This window comes from Akebia trifoliata, unplaced genomic scaffold (assembly GCF_017979445.1).
Source record: "Akebia trifoliata isolate Shusen 1 unplaced genomic scaffold, ASM1797944v1 Contig01299_ERROPOS717734, whole genome shotgun sequence".
Lineage (NCBI taxonomy): Eukaryota > Viridiplantae > Streptophyta > Magnoliopsida > Ranunculales > Lardizabalaceae > Akebia > Akebia trifoliata.
In genome coordinates, this window is record NW_028237658.1 from 88,513 (window position 1) to 102,730 (window position 14,218).

General features: G+C 32.3%; 1 protein-coding gene across 1 annotated transcript; it reads left to right on the plus strand.

Annotated features, from left to right (window-relative positions):
* Nucleotides 1–7,875: 7,875 nt before the first annotated feature.
* LOC147380567 (uncharacterized protein At3g17950-like) lies at nt 7,876–9,119 on the plus strand. The gene is made up of 2 exons (XM_086431506.1): nt 7,876–8,027; nt 8,115–9,119. Exons 1-2 carry the CDS (start codon nt 7,947–7,949, stop codon nt 8,637–8,639), a joined length of 606 nt encoding a protein of 201 aa, XP_086287632.1. The 5' UTR covers nt 7,876–7,946; the 3' UTR covers nt 8,640–9,119.
* Nucleotides 9,120–14,218: the final 5,099 nt, after the last annotated feature.

Below are 14,218 nucleotides of genomic sequence, written 5' to 3' on the forward strand. Positions count from 1 at the left end.
ATCCGAAAGGAGAAAATGGAAAGAAGAAAGTTGAAATTATTCCTCAAGATTTGTTAGGAGATTAAATCCTGACCCTTACTTATGTGAGAGATAAGTGTTACTATGTGAAAACTAAAAAAATTGATAAGAAAATTCGATGAGTGAAAGCCTACAAATTTTAGAAAGCGAATTTTGATGGCTCATAGGCATTCAAATTTTTGATGACCCCCAATTTGACGGCTTAAAGTCATCAAATTTCTCCCATCCTCCATTAATTTAACGATTTTGGTCCATCGAAAAAAAAATTGACAATGAAAAATTTGCGCTTTGGTTCATCAAATTTTATTAAATTCGAAGGCCTTTGGACCATCCAATATAGGCTTTTTTCACATTGTGAATGAGTACCTAATTACCCGATGTACAAGAAATTGATTAATCGATTTTGGGTCCACTATGAGAGACTCGATCAATTTTTGGATCAGTTATGGGTAGTAATTTTGAGGACCCATTAAGAATCGGGTCTCCATCGATACCTGTTTAGTACTCACTGGGTAAATGGGTAAATATGGTATTTTTAAAAAAAATAATTTATTTAAGAGGATGTTTATATTTATTATTAGTAGTATAATTAATTAATAGTAATTAATAATCATGGAGAGATATTTTAATATTTAATATATTCTCAAACAAATAACTTAATTCTCAAGTCTTAATTCTTTATATTTTCGAAATCTCTATCCATATTCCATTATCTCCTCAAGTTTTAACATAGTGAAACCCACCATCTTCAACCTCTTGTCAAATATCCCAATCCTCCCAACCTCTGCAAAACCTATTGTCCTCAATCTCTATCATCTTCATCCTTGAGAATATATTTTTTGAAAGGTTTATACGATCAACTTCCGGGAAAAAATTGAAGGATTTTTGCTATAGGTTGAAGACATTTAAGATTTTCGATCGAGTAGGTTAACAATATTTATCTCAGAGGATTAAAGGTTGAATCAATGGGTTTCTAGGGAACAAATCTCAATTTTTTTTTCTTCCTCCAATAGCTTGAAAACAAAGGCCTTTTTGTTGGTCCTTGTGAAAAAAGCCAAAAATCAAGGAGTATATCATTGGTTTTAAAAATGGGGGCTTGTCTAATTTTCACTAAAAAACAGGGGTATCTCAAAATTATCCTAATTATGAAATTTTCAAAATTTAATTATTTTGGTGAAAGGGGTTGTTACCTCTCTAACCACAAATCTCTTTTAATGCTCAAATGTTCCCACCTTAGTAGCTTTGTTGGCCATCTTCCAAACATTTAGGCTTTGTAAGATATATGATGTTGGAAGTTGGAACCCATTACACCAATTATGTAAAAGTGGCTTACAATGCACACCCAACTGAAACTGTTCATGATGTTGAGAGACTCTGAACCCAGCTGTCTCGCAAGATGACACTCACACGTGCTTGTGGGCTTATAATAGCTATGTTTATACCTTTGGTTGTCTTGAAGATATCCATTTCATGACCTAATGTGGGCGGGACCCACACCCCGATTTGAGTGGTTGGGTCATGGGTCCATTCATTTGGATCTCATTAGTAATGTTTGGTTTAAATGCTTAGATGCAATTTTTATATTTATTAGTTGAATTGGATCTAAATAGTAAATTTGAATTTTAACGCATGGGATGAGATTTTTGTATTTATCATTAGTTAGATTTAAAAAAAAATTTAAAAAATTATTGTTCAATATATTCATAAAAATATAGTACTACTCACATAGAGGGTAGTAGTAGCCACCACAGTTTCAAAACTCGTTCGAGATCGAGACGTATCGTCCGAGTTGTCTCGGTATCAGGCATGAACGAGACGAACGCACAAGTCAATTCTTAGAACGAGATTTAATGCCTCTTCATCTTTTAAAATTTTGGACGAGACGTCCCAAATATATCGAAAAACTCGTCCGAGATGACTCGGTATCAAATATGAACGAGACAAGATGTGAAACCGAGTTTTAAAACCATGGCAGCCACAAATTGTTGATGAATTTATTGATAAAATCTCCATTTTCATTTTGAAGTAATCATGTGAAATTGAGTTTAATTAAAAACTTTCAATAAGTGCAATGATTGAGGTGAAAGTTCATATTTGGGTTTTTACACATATTTCCTATTTAAAATCTTTATTTTCTAATAAAAATGAGAAAATTAAATATTTTCAATTCTACACAAATTATATCCAAATTTTAATATTTGCATAGGAGGGGTAATACTAATTTTATTTTCTTGTCACTTAAAACAATCAAAACATGATAAGAAAATAAATTAGCATTACTCTCTTTAGTGAATATTAAAATTAGTGTCACCCTCAATACTGAAGAGCTTAACTTCATCTATTTTTTCACTTTTTTTTTTTTTTGGGTTAAAGAATGAAGAGTTTGAGTTAGAAATAAATTTAGAGAACTTTCACCATTACCCATTGCATAAAAGAAAAGTTTGTACGTTCGGTTTCACATGATTACGTCAAGATAGCAATGGAAAGTATTACTGGCGAAAATACAAAGAATACTTAGTACGAAGGATGGAGTTTTATTTAATGAAAATTTTAAATGATGATTTGGTTTAGTAAAGAAGTCATTGTAGGTATAAATTTTTAAAATTGATCCCTACATCAATCATAAATCACAAGAATTCCCTAAAAATATAAAAGGCTCTATAAATTCAAATTAATCCATTTATATAGACGGGCCTCAATTTTAGGTTTTTGCAGATGAAGCTCATGATCCAAGAAAGCCCAACTGATTCATACTAAAGCTTTACACTCAAACAAATAAGTTAAGCTGACAAAAAATCCATAGAATCTTTAAAATTGGAATTGAACTAAATTAACCTTTTGACCACTTAATAGAAACTCATTAAGTCATGGGCACAATTGGAAAGTTAATTTACTTTAAGTCTTTATATACCAAAGTCTTCATTATTTGAGAGGGCCTAAATCACTTTCTCTTAGAAGATAAAAGTTCTCTCTCCAGAGAAGAAGAATCTCTCAAGTCCTCAACTAGAAAATAAGTAAGATTCTTCAAGTGAGACTTGAACTCTGATTAATACAAGATCAAGCGTAAAAATCATTTTCCAAAAATCAAGAAATCATTCTTAGTCAATCAAACGTGAAGTCAAATAAAAGAAAATCTACAACAACCTTTTAGAGAAGATCAAGCTTAAAACTTCTTTAGAAGTCAATAAATTCTTTTCAATTCACCAAACATGAAGTCCGAAGAGAAGAAATCTAACACTATTATATTTTTATTTTTAACGATTAATCAGAGGAAATCACTCTGTTGAACGAGTGTACTGAGATTTGTATCTCTATTTATCAAAAATCAGTTTGTCATCTCATTTTAGTATCTTGAGGTAGATTGTGAAATTTTTTGTCGACAATCATATTGATGAACAAAACTCAAATAGATGATTTTTAGAGTATCAAATGTTATTTTAGTTTTGATTGGATATTTCTGATAAAATTTCAAATTCGTCGTTATCTTGTTGTCCGCCCATAAATGATGCTGATCAAGATGGTAGACCATATGTTCCATTTAGCATTGGTTATCTTCGATATTGTCCATTTTGCTATAGGGAGGAATTAAGATTCCCAAGATAAAATAAAGTTAGTCAAAATGATTTAAACATGCAAAACAAAGATCAATGGCTAACTCCGTGGAGAAAAAGCAATCTAGTGTGAGACAAATATTGAAATAGACATCGAAATTGCTGAAGTAACATTGAAGTTGACATCGATTCAGACATTGCTGATGTAGATGTGTCTATAGAACCATACAAGCTTTTCATTGAGATAGTGAGAAGCATCTATGGTTATGTGCAAACCAATGTCCCAAACAATGTCAATTTCAATTTTACTCCATCATGACTCATATAAAAATACATTCTCAACTAACTTAAAACAACGTTTAGTAAATTGTTGACTTTACTAACACCAATATTTAGGATAAAATAGAGATAAGTATGACCCAAGCCCCGCTCATGAATGATTTCTTCTTAGTTTGAATCATTTTTCATATCGGTTGACACTAAATAATGATCAAGATAAGGTTATAGTTGGTTTGGGTCTGTCTGAACCCCGATAACTATTAAAATAAATATATAAATTCATCATTCCATATATTGGACGTAGTGCAAAAGTACCCATCAATATTATCGTAGCCAATAAATGGGTCCCATAAGTAAAATCTGTCATACCAAACATAATCTTGATTGAGTGATTTTAACCATGAAATCAATGATTTCGTGTAGGATTTTAGGTGTTCTATTATTATCATCCACCTAAATAATTTGGATAGGATGGTTAAATCAATTAATTAAAATTTCATTTGAAGTACAAGACATCCCTTTGAAGGACCCCACCAGTGATGGCTACTTTATACAGACATTAATAAATGGAAAAGAGACCCTTCACCTTAAATCCCAAATATTTGTTAGTAATTATGTTTAAACTCTTATCTCAAAGCAATGTTTCGATCATGAAAAGATATCAAAATTCTTAAATATTTCTTGAACATTTAGTATTTTGGATCAATTTTTTTTCAAAATATTTCATTAAAACATTTTGAAATAACACAAAACTTTAAATCTATGTAGAAGCATTAAAAAAATGCTTGAAACTGAAGCTCTTTCTTCCCAACATTGTCAAAGAGCATGTTCTGTACCCAATAATACTATGTGCAGAAAGCCCTACAAAGAGGAGAAAATAAGACTGACAAAGAACTTTCCTTTAAGACTTGAGAGGGAATAGCATCATGAAGCTTTCTCTTGGAACAACAGGACCAGACCATGTTTTAAAGGGCAATTTCATCATTTTACTCACAAGTGTGTTACATTCATGGTTTTAAAACTCGTCCGAGACCAAGACATATCGTCCGAGTTAATTCAGTATCAAAGTTGAATGAGACCAACTCACAAGTCACTTTTTTGACCGAGATTGAATACCTTAACTCAATTTTTTGATTTTTTGAATAAGACGTCTCAAACATATCGGAAAACTAGTCTGAGACGATTTGGTATCCAGCCTGGGCGAGATGAGACGGGAAACTGAGTTTTAAAACCATGGTTACATAAACTAGGACTCTCTTTGTGCTTGGTAGCATACATTTTTGCTATGCGCCTAATGTTCATAATCTTTTTCAATTAATTAATTTTCATTTTTATGGATCCCATGGCTCATCATGCATTAGAACTCCTAACCTTTTATTAATAGGGAAATTGTTAGCTCGACTTAACCTAATTTTTTAGCTTGGGTGAAGTATATATATCTCTATCGATATTTGATTTCATCTCAAGAATATCTATATCGATGATTTATCCAACATTTTAAAGGATATCCGTATCTGACTCACACCAAAATTTCAAGGGGATATCTAAGTCCAAAATGTACTTAATTTGGATAAAATAATTACAAATAATTTTGTCCAATTCTTAATAGGATAAAAAATGTATTTGTGCCCGAATAATTCGGGTAGAATGAATCGGATAGGTGGATATTATCTGGTCCGTTGCCAATCGTGAACTCTAGGTATAATTTCAAGAATCAATTAATGCTATCGAATGGGCAAGTGTTGAATTTTGTTTAAACCGTCAGAGTCAATCCTTTTCAAACCAGTTCAAATTGATTTTTTTTTCACTTAATTTTTTCATTTATAAATTTAATTATCTAAAATCTCAGTTTATATTAGTAGGGCATAGGTAATAACTTATAATATCTTAAAATTATTTAAATATACAGAAAACAAGGAAATCAAATCAAACCATTCAACACGTCAAAGAAAAATATCAATGGTTTTGTACACTGTCACATCAAGAGCGTCAATTTTTACGAGTCAGTTTATCATTAGTTGGATTCTTTTCAAAAGATTGGGATTGGTAGACTAATGAAGGCGAACTCATATATTCACACACAAGCTCAATTATGTATATGAGAGATCAAACAGTTAAGATATATCTTAAATATTCGTAATGTATTATCGAGATATACATTTTATCCCGAGGATCACATGTAGATAGGATTGGGATTGTGTGTCAACATATGAGTTCACTTTTCATTCCATAAGTCTAAACTACAGATCTTCGACTCTTTTTCGAAAAGTTTAACCGGTCTGAACCAAGTCTGGATCGGACCCGGTTTATATTGAAAACCAACTCGGATACCGATGGAACTTTTCCGAATAAGCCAAGGCTTAAAAGCAGGCCAGCTACTCGTTGTCTCATTGGCAACCACGTGGCAAATATTTGGATCATTTACAAGCATAAAACTTCGGACAAAGCTTTGAAACAGCTTGCCAGATTCAAAATGATAAAGAAACTGTCTTCTTTATGTGACACGTGGCAAACTTAAAAAATATAAAAAAAAATTAAAAAAATGTTTTTTTAGTAAAATAAAAATTAAATAATCCATATATTTAAGAAGAACCTAAATTCTCACTTACTCAACACGTATTCCTAACTGAAGTTGCAAACAATTATTTTTTAATTAAGTACTTTTTTATTTTATAAAAATAAGTTTATTAAGATTAAGAATTAATAAAAGTAAGTTGGATTTGATTTTAGGGCCACCTGTTATGTAAACGGGTAGTTTTCTTTAAATTTTGGAATGGGCACCTAAGGGTGGCAAATCTTTAGACGACCTGTGACTCGAAAATGACACAAAGTTGTCAGTTTAAGTTAAGCTAATCGTGTTCAGATTGGAATTGTGTCGATTCAACTAACTTGATTATTAAATGGGTCACATTCAAAATTAGGGGCATCAACCCATTTTTGCACATTTAATTTTGGTGTCATTATCGTGTCGTGTTGATCCAGTACAACTCAACTCTTATATATCTTATTAATGGTTGTAGTATTTTTTTTTAATTTTTTATGGTGGAACTTGATAAGTTCTATAGTACTTACTGGGTATTTTAGAAATTAATATCCTCATGTTAAAATGGTGATTTTAGATTTATACCCTTGTAAAACCTAAGATTAGATTTACCCTTCTTGATCGTAATTCATTGCATTTTCTTGATAATTAAAGGGGGAAATTTTGATTTTTTTTCAAAATGCTTTTCAAATACAAAAGTAAAAAAAAAAAAAATCAAAATTTTACTGTTAAGTCATCAAGAAAATCCAAGGTTGACTTATAGTCAAGGGGGTAAATCTAATCTTGCATTTTGCAATGGGTTAAACCTAATATCATAAATTTAAGAGGGGATGTTCCTAAAATACCCATACTTAATTTATATTAATAATAAGTTGATAGAGATGTGTTTGGTTGTAATCATGTTCATATTGGATTGTAACTAAGTCGTCTTCACAGGTTATGGGCGTCAACGTGAACATGACACAACTCAACATATTTACTAGACGAATTATATGGGCCGAGTCAAGTTACCTGTTTAATAAATAAGTCGGATTTGGATTTAAGATTTTGACATGATTAGTAAAAAGGTTAGATTTAAATTGTCTAAATTTTTAGAATACCCTTATCACGAATTTATTTGAATTAATTGAATTGAATCTCCACTAAATAATTACACTTTGTGACTATGGGAAAGACACCACGATGGATTGCAACCTTCGGATCAACTAATTATAATTTTTTGTTATAAAATGCTAAATCCAACGGTTACACATAAACAATCACACTGATGTTCTTGTCTAGTTGATTCAAAGAATAATCTAAATCTTCATTGGAAGAATATGCCATGTGGTGCGTTAATGAAATGGGGAGTTGGATAGCTAAGTAGCCCTTTTAAGTAGGGGAAACTTACTCGTGGTTTTACTTGTAAAAAATAAAAGTTATAGGGGTAAAACAGTCAACTTCAATCTTTAAAGAACAGAATCTGATCCATCAGTATTTCTCCATATCTTCCCAGGTCTCTCTCACCAATTGCAAATCATCTCTCTCTCTCTCTCTCTCTCTGAGACAAAGAAGCAATGTTAGATCAAGGAAACGATTTGATTCCACCTTCATCTCCAACTAATTCATCAATATCTTCCTCAGATCTTGATACAGAGGTAAGAATCCCCTTAAAAAAATGTCATTTTTTTTTATTTTAATTTTTTATTTCAAATTGATTTGATTTGATTTTCTTTTTATTACAGTCGACTGGATCATTTTTCCATGACAGAAGCACGACTTTAGGGACACTAATGGGAGTTACCTTCCCACAAATATCATTTAGGGTTCCATCTCAACGAGAAACGAACGCCGTTACGAGTGTTAGTAATGGTGGCGCCGTTAACGTTAACGGTGGTGGAAGGAAAAACCAGAAGGCGAGGAAGAAGGTTGTGGTGGTTGGTGCGGCCGCGGATAGGCGACGGAGGTGGTGGAAGCTTTGTAGAGACGATGTGACCATGCCTGCATCGTTGGGTGAGTATCTCGAGGTTGAGAGGAGATTTGGGGATGGGGTATTTTACAGTGCAGCTGCGGAGCTTGAAGGTATGGTGCATCCAAGTGGGAATGGGAATGGGAATGGGAATGGGAATGGAAATGGACGGCTGTTGTTTGCTGATGGACGAGTACTTCCTCCGACTGAGACGGAGTTGGGCGCAACTGATGATGATGGGGGTTTGTGTAGATTTCCAGTCTTGCTAACTGGGATCTGTAGCGGTGGTGGAGGAAATTAGTTTTTTTTTCTTATAAAAATATTTTTTTCTTTTAATTGAAAAGGAGAATGATGTTTTATTAAGAGTCCGACTAGCCTTACTAAGTGAGAAAAAAAAGAAAAGGCCTTACTAAGCCTTATCCACGTCAAAAGGCCTCGAGATTCGTAAACACGTCATTAAATTCGAAGTCTTTTTTGACGGTGGATGAGGCTTAGTGAAGCCCTTTTTCCTGACTATCTTAGCAAGGAAAGGGTTTCTCTTTTATTAATTAATTAAAGAAATTCAAACTTTTTGAACCAACCAATCTCGTGAGGCATCTTCTCTTTACAAAAGTCAAATAAGCGACCATAGTTGTTTTTTTTTTTTTCTAATAGAGAGATGCTATTAGCACCACTACTTTTACTTATTACACCTCAATTCAAAACAAAGATAATAAGTGAATGGTAGAGAATACGAAAAAGTTGGGGTGCCAATAGAAGTTATTATTACTTTCTTTTTGAGCTTAATCATAATCGTAAACAACTATTGAAATCGTTTGAATGTTTTGTAATGTTGAGATTATAATTTGAGGAGAGTTTTGTATTGTTTGAAGAGTGTGTTTTAATCTTTAATTGGTATGTGATAAATTATTTAATGAATTGGGTGTAATAAGTAAAAATTAGAGTGCCAATAGCAGCTATTTCTTCTTCCCCCCCCCCCCCCCCCCCCCCCCAATTGGTAGGTCTAAGACCATCTTCAGCCTTAACTCATATCCATCCTCAAAATTCAAATTTGAGTGAAACAGGGTAAAAGGAGAGTACTTTTTATCAAATGAAGCTTTTACTTAAATTTACCATTGAGCCACCCCCTTGGGGTTGGATATAAAAATTACATTACCTCTAAGAAAGTAAATCAATTTTACTTAATTAAATCGTACTTTTAAAAAGGAGATCATGTGATTCGCTATTGTTCATATTTGTTGCATTGAATTGTCATTACTATAGCTTGTAAGGAATTTTTTTTGTCAATCAAACATTTCTAGATCCACTACACTACCAATTCACCCAAAATCGATAGCATCCGTGTGGTACTTGTAGAAAGAACTTTGATGCTTAAATCATTAAAATCACATTTATAAAAAGAAAAAAAAAGAAAGAGAGAGAGAATTGCTTTAAGGACCTTAGTGGAGGGATTTCTTTCTAATTAGTTCCTAAGTTTTAGGGTGTTTTTTTTTTACTAGTCTATTTAGTTTAACTTTTCCAACATCCCACTCAAGTTTCGAAGACTCCATTCCGACGAAAAGTATTTGAGAAGAAAGAAGAAGACATTTTAAAGTATTTTGAAGATGTATGTGAAAAGTTAGATGTTTTTCAATTTGTTTTGCTTTGTTTTTGAATGAAAATTAATGAAAAGGATGGTACTTTTAACCCTGAGGGGTTGGCTCAATGGCAATTTCGAACCGATAAATAATTAATACCCGTAGGTTGTGAATTCGATACCCAATATCAGGATTAATTCCTTAGGGGTCACCCGCGAGGGTGCACCCTCACTTACTTGGCGTGTGTGATGTGTGGGTGTTGCACGTGCCCCGGGACTAGTCCTTGAACAAGACCATGGTCTATGGATTGGAAGCTTATATATGAGCTCGGTCCGTTCTCTATAGGGATACCCGATTTAAAAAAAAAAAAAACATAACACAAATTGTTATGTCAAGTTTTTAGTTATTTTTTCATGTATTTTAGTTGGAAAAACTCGAAAAATAAAAATGAGTGGATTTTACCAGTGTCGAATTCACCATTTTTTATTGTAGACTTTACATTTTTATTGTGTTTGATGTTTTTTAAAAATTGTTGAATTCAACAATAAAAAATGTCAAACTCGATAATAAATAAAAGTGGTAAACTCGACACAGTGTAAATTTTTTGAAATCTCAACTTTGTTATTCATTTTTTGTTATAATCATCAAAAAAAAAAAAAAATCTATATGTTTGAAATTAAAAATATATGATTTTCGTTCATCATCCACGATAAAAAATTGTTGGAAGTGATTGCAGTTGCCATTGAAAAACTCAATTATGTGAAGAAGATGAGAAAAATGGTAGTTTTCTCCTTGATTTCCAAGTTTTCTCGTTCATCCATGCCTTTAGAGAGGCAAATCGGGTTGCTGACCCTCTTGCTTCTTACCAAGACTCTTTGGGGTGTAGTATTTTTTATTATAATGTTCCCCCTAGCTTCCTTTCCTATGTCGTTGCTCAGGATGGTACGGGTGTTCTTGTTTTGCATTTGTAGATGGTTTGGGCAATGGTCTGGGTCAGCCCTTATTGACCTTAAAAAAATGTGAGATGAGGTTGAGGGACCATTAAGAAATAAAAAAGTTTATTAAATGGACCATTAAGTTACCATCCAAAACTTAGGGATTATTTAGAAAGAAATCCCTCTGTTAGGGTATTTTATGTGATTTTTCCTAAAAGAAAAAGAGGCTTGAGACAAAACATAGTATGGATTTGAAGAACTTTCAATGACTGCACTTCTTGATTCGAATGATAGAAATTTTCTATCTAATTTTCATTTATTTACCTAAAAGTAATTTATTTGTTTATGATTTATTTTAAAATTTCTAAAAGTTTGAAATTAAAAAAAGATTTGTTTAAAAGTAATTGAACCATTAAACTACATTTGTACCTTTCTAAATTTTAAATATTTTGGAGGGAATTCAAATTCTTTGAAAAAGTTTACTATTGTCGAGACTTAACTTTACACTTACATTTTTTTAGTCCCACATGGCATAAGAGTAAGATTCATCTCAAACTTATAAAGGACTCATCACTTATAATATTTATTATTTTAATAGAAATACTTTGTTGTATGTAGCGGTGGCTCGTCGTCACGTTCGCATTCACGCACGAGCATGCTCGAGCAACGTGCGAAATGACGATTGGGTGTTTAGGGTGCATTGGACGCTTTAGAGGCACGCTTTGCACTTTGCACGTACGCATTGTCACGAAAAGCATTGGGGAACTCTTTTTTATTTGTTAAGTGTACCATCAATGTTTGATATTGACCGTTGGATAGATGATCAAGATGATTGGTGGTTCAACGTGGTCAAGACTGCGGGTCAACATGGTTTGACTACGTAATGAATTGTCAATAGGTATGACCATGAGTCAAATAGAGTTGATCGCGAGTCAACAAAGTTTCTACAATTGTTGGTGTCTATTCCAGAAGGGTGTGATTATCTAACAGAAACCCTTAACAGTGATGGTGCATATTCAAAGAGACTCAATCACTCTTTAAATTTAGATTTTAAAACTCTTTTATGAACATTAAAAAATCACAGATTTGTTGTAATTTTAAAATTTCTCTCTCCCTATCTCTCTTTCTCCTCATCTTGGGCATATATCTTAGTATTCAGATATCTTTCTATTAGTGAAAAAATAGTGAGAGATAACAGAAAGACTAGGTTTCGTTGTATCCTAGGAACATATTTGTTAGAGCCTTTTATTATTATTATTATTTTTGCATTCTTGGTTTAATTTCACAAGGGGGCAAATAATGTTTGAAAGCATAGTTACAACGTGATTTGAAGAATAATCAATTTTCTTTTATTGTTGCCATACAATTTTTTCTAACAATTTTAAACGTTATTTTTCAAATGAAAGCATCAATAGCATCAATCTAAATGATGAATCAAGACTTGGTAAGGCTAGAACGATTCAGTGGATCGAAATTTACTTGTTGGTAACAAAAGGTGTTATTCTTTCTCACAACATTCAATGTTGTATACATTCTTGACAAAGATCTACTTGACTTATCTTCACCAAATCCAAAAGAAACATTCGTTATAGTTGAAGAACGCAAGAAGAAGAAAAATGACGAATTTATATACAAAGATCACATTCTGAATGCACTGAATGATGTCATGTACAACATTTACACTAATATCCCTTCGGCTAAGGAAATCTGGTACGTTTTAGATGAAAAATATCGGGTTGAAGAATTTGGTAATCAAACTTTCTTAATTGATAATTTTATGGAATTTAAGATGAAGAACGATAAGTCTATTCTTCCTCAAGTCCATGAATTACAATTTGTCGTTAGTCAACTTAAATTTGTTGGTATTAATCTTCAAGAGGAATTTCAAGTGGGTTCGATTATTGCTAAATTACATTCGTCTTGGAATAACTATAAAAAGAAATAAAACATCAACAAGGTTTTGAACCATTATCTTTTGCTCAACTTCAACGTCATCTTAGAATCGAAGAAGAATCAAGACTTCGAGATTCAAAGGCTGATAAGGAAATTGATCCTAAAACAAGTATGGTTGGGGATGCTAATTCTAGAGCACCCAAATCAATTAAGGATTTGAAACCATATAAAAAGAAAAACCAATTCAAGAAGAAATCTGATCCCAAAAACAACCAGCACAAGACCAAAAAGAAGGGTGCTTGTGACAATTGTGGAAAACCTGGGCATTTCGCCAGAGATTGTCGGCATCAAAAGCAACAACATCCATCTCAAGTGAATGCAACCGAGGAAAAGATCATAGCCATGATTACTGAAGTAAATTCAGTGATGAAAGATGAAGGTTGGTGGTTGGACACCAGTACAACTGTTTATGTTTCCAAAGATAAAAATGCATTTACTTCTTATGAAGCGATAAATGAGATGGTAATCCAACTTGACACTTTAGTCATAGTAAATGCCGTTGGAATAAGAACTATAGATTTAAAATTCACTTCTGAAAAGGTGATCACTTTGACTAAAGTTCACCATGTACCTGATATGAACAAAAATCTTGTCTCAGGTAACATTTTGAATAAAAGTGGAATAAAAATGGTTATAAATCTAACAAGTTAGTATTATTGAAAAATGGGGTGTTATTGAGAAAGTGCTATTCTTGTAATGGGATGGTTAAGTTAAATGTATCCGATGCAATGAATAAGAATTCTAGTTCTTCTGCTTACTTGATCGACTCATTTAATTTGTGGCATGGTAGATTAGGACATTTAAATTATGTTTCTATTAAAAGCATGATTAATTTAAGACATATCCCAAAATGTGATTTTTTGAATAGATTAAAAAAATGTGAAACTTATGTTCAAGCCAAATTAGGTAGAAAACCATTTCCTAGTGTTGTTAGGAACGCATAAATGATCTTAGGCTAATTCACACTGATGTATGTGATTTAAAAAAATATTTTGCTACTTGAGGAGGAAAGAAATATTTTATAACTTTTATTGATGATTTTTCTAGATATACATCATGTCTATTTGTTAAGAAGTAAGGAAGAGGCTTTTGAAAAATTTAAGATTTTTAAAGTAGAATTTGAAAACCAATACATATATCTATTAAGATTATAAGGGGCAATAGGGGTAGAGAATACCTTTCAAGTCCTTTTGATGAATTTTGTGAAAATCATGGTATTATTAACCAAACATCAGCCCCTTGTACTCCTTAACAAAATGGTTTAGCAGAAAGAAAAAATAGAACTCTAGAAGAAATGTTAAATGCTATGCTTATAAATTATAGTTTACCTTATAATTTATGGGGGGAAGCTTTGCTTACTTCATGTTATATTTTAAATAGAGTTCCGTTTAAGAAAAGTAACAGAACTCCTTTTG

Coding starts and splice junctions, on each gene's coding strand:
- LOC147380567 (XM_086431506.1), top strand. CDS start 7,947: ATGTTAGATCAAGGAAACGATTTGATTCCACCTTCATCTCCAACTAAT. Junction 8,028..8,114: donor CCTCAGATCTTGATACAGAG/GTAAGAATCCCC, acceptor TTTTTATTACAG/TCGACTGGATCATTTTTCCA.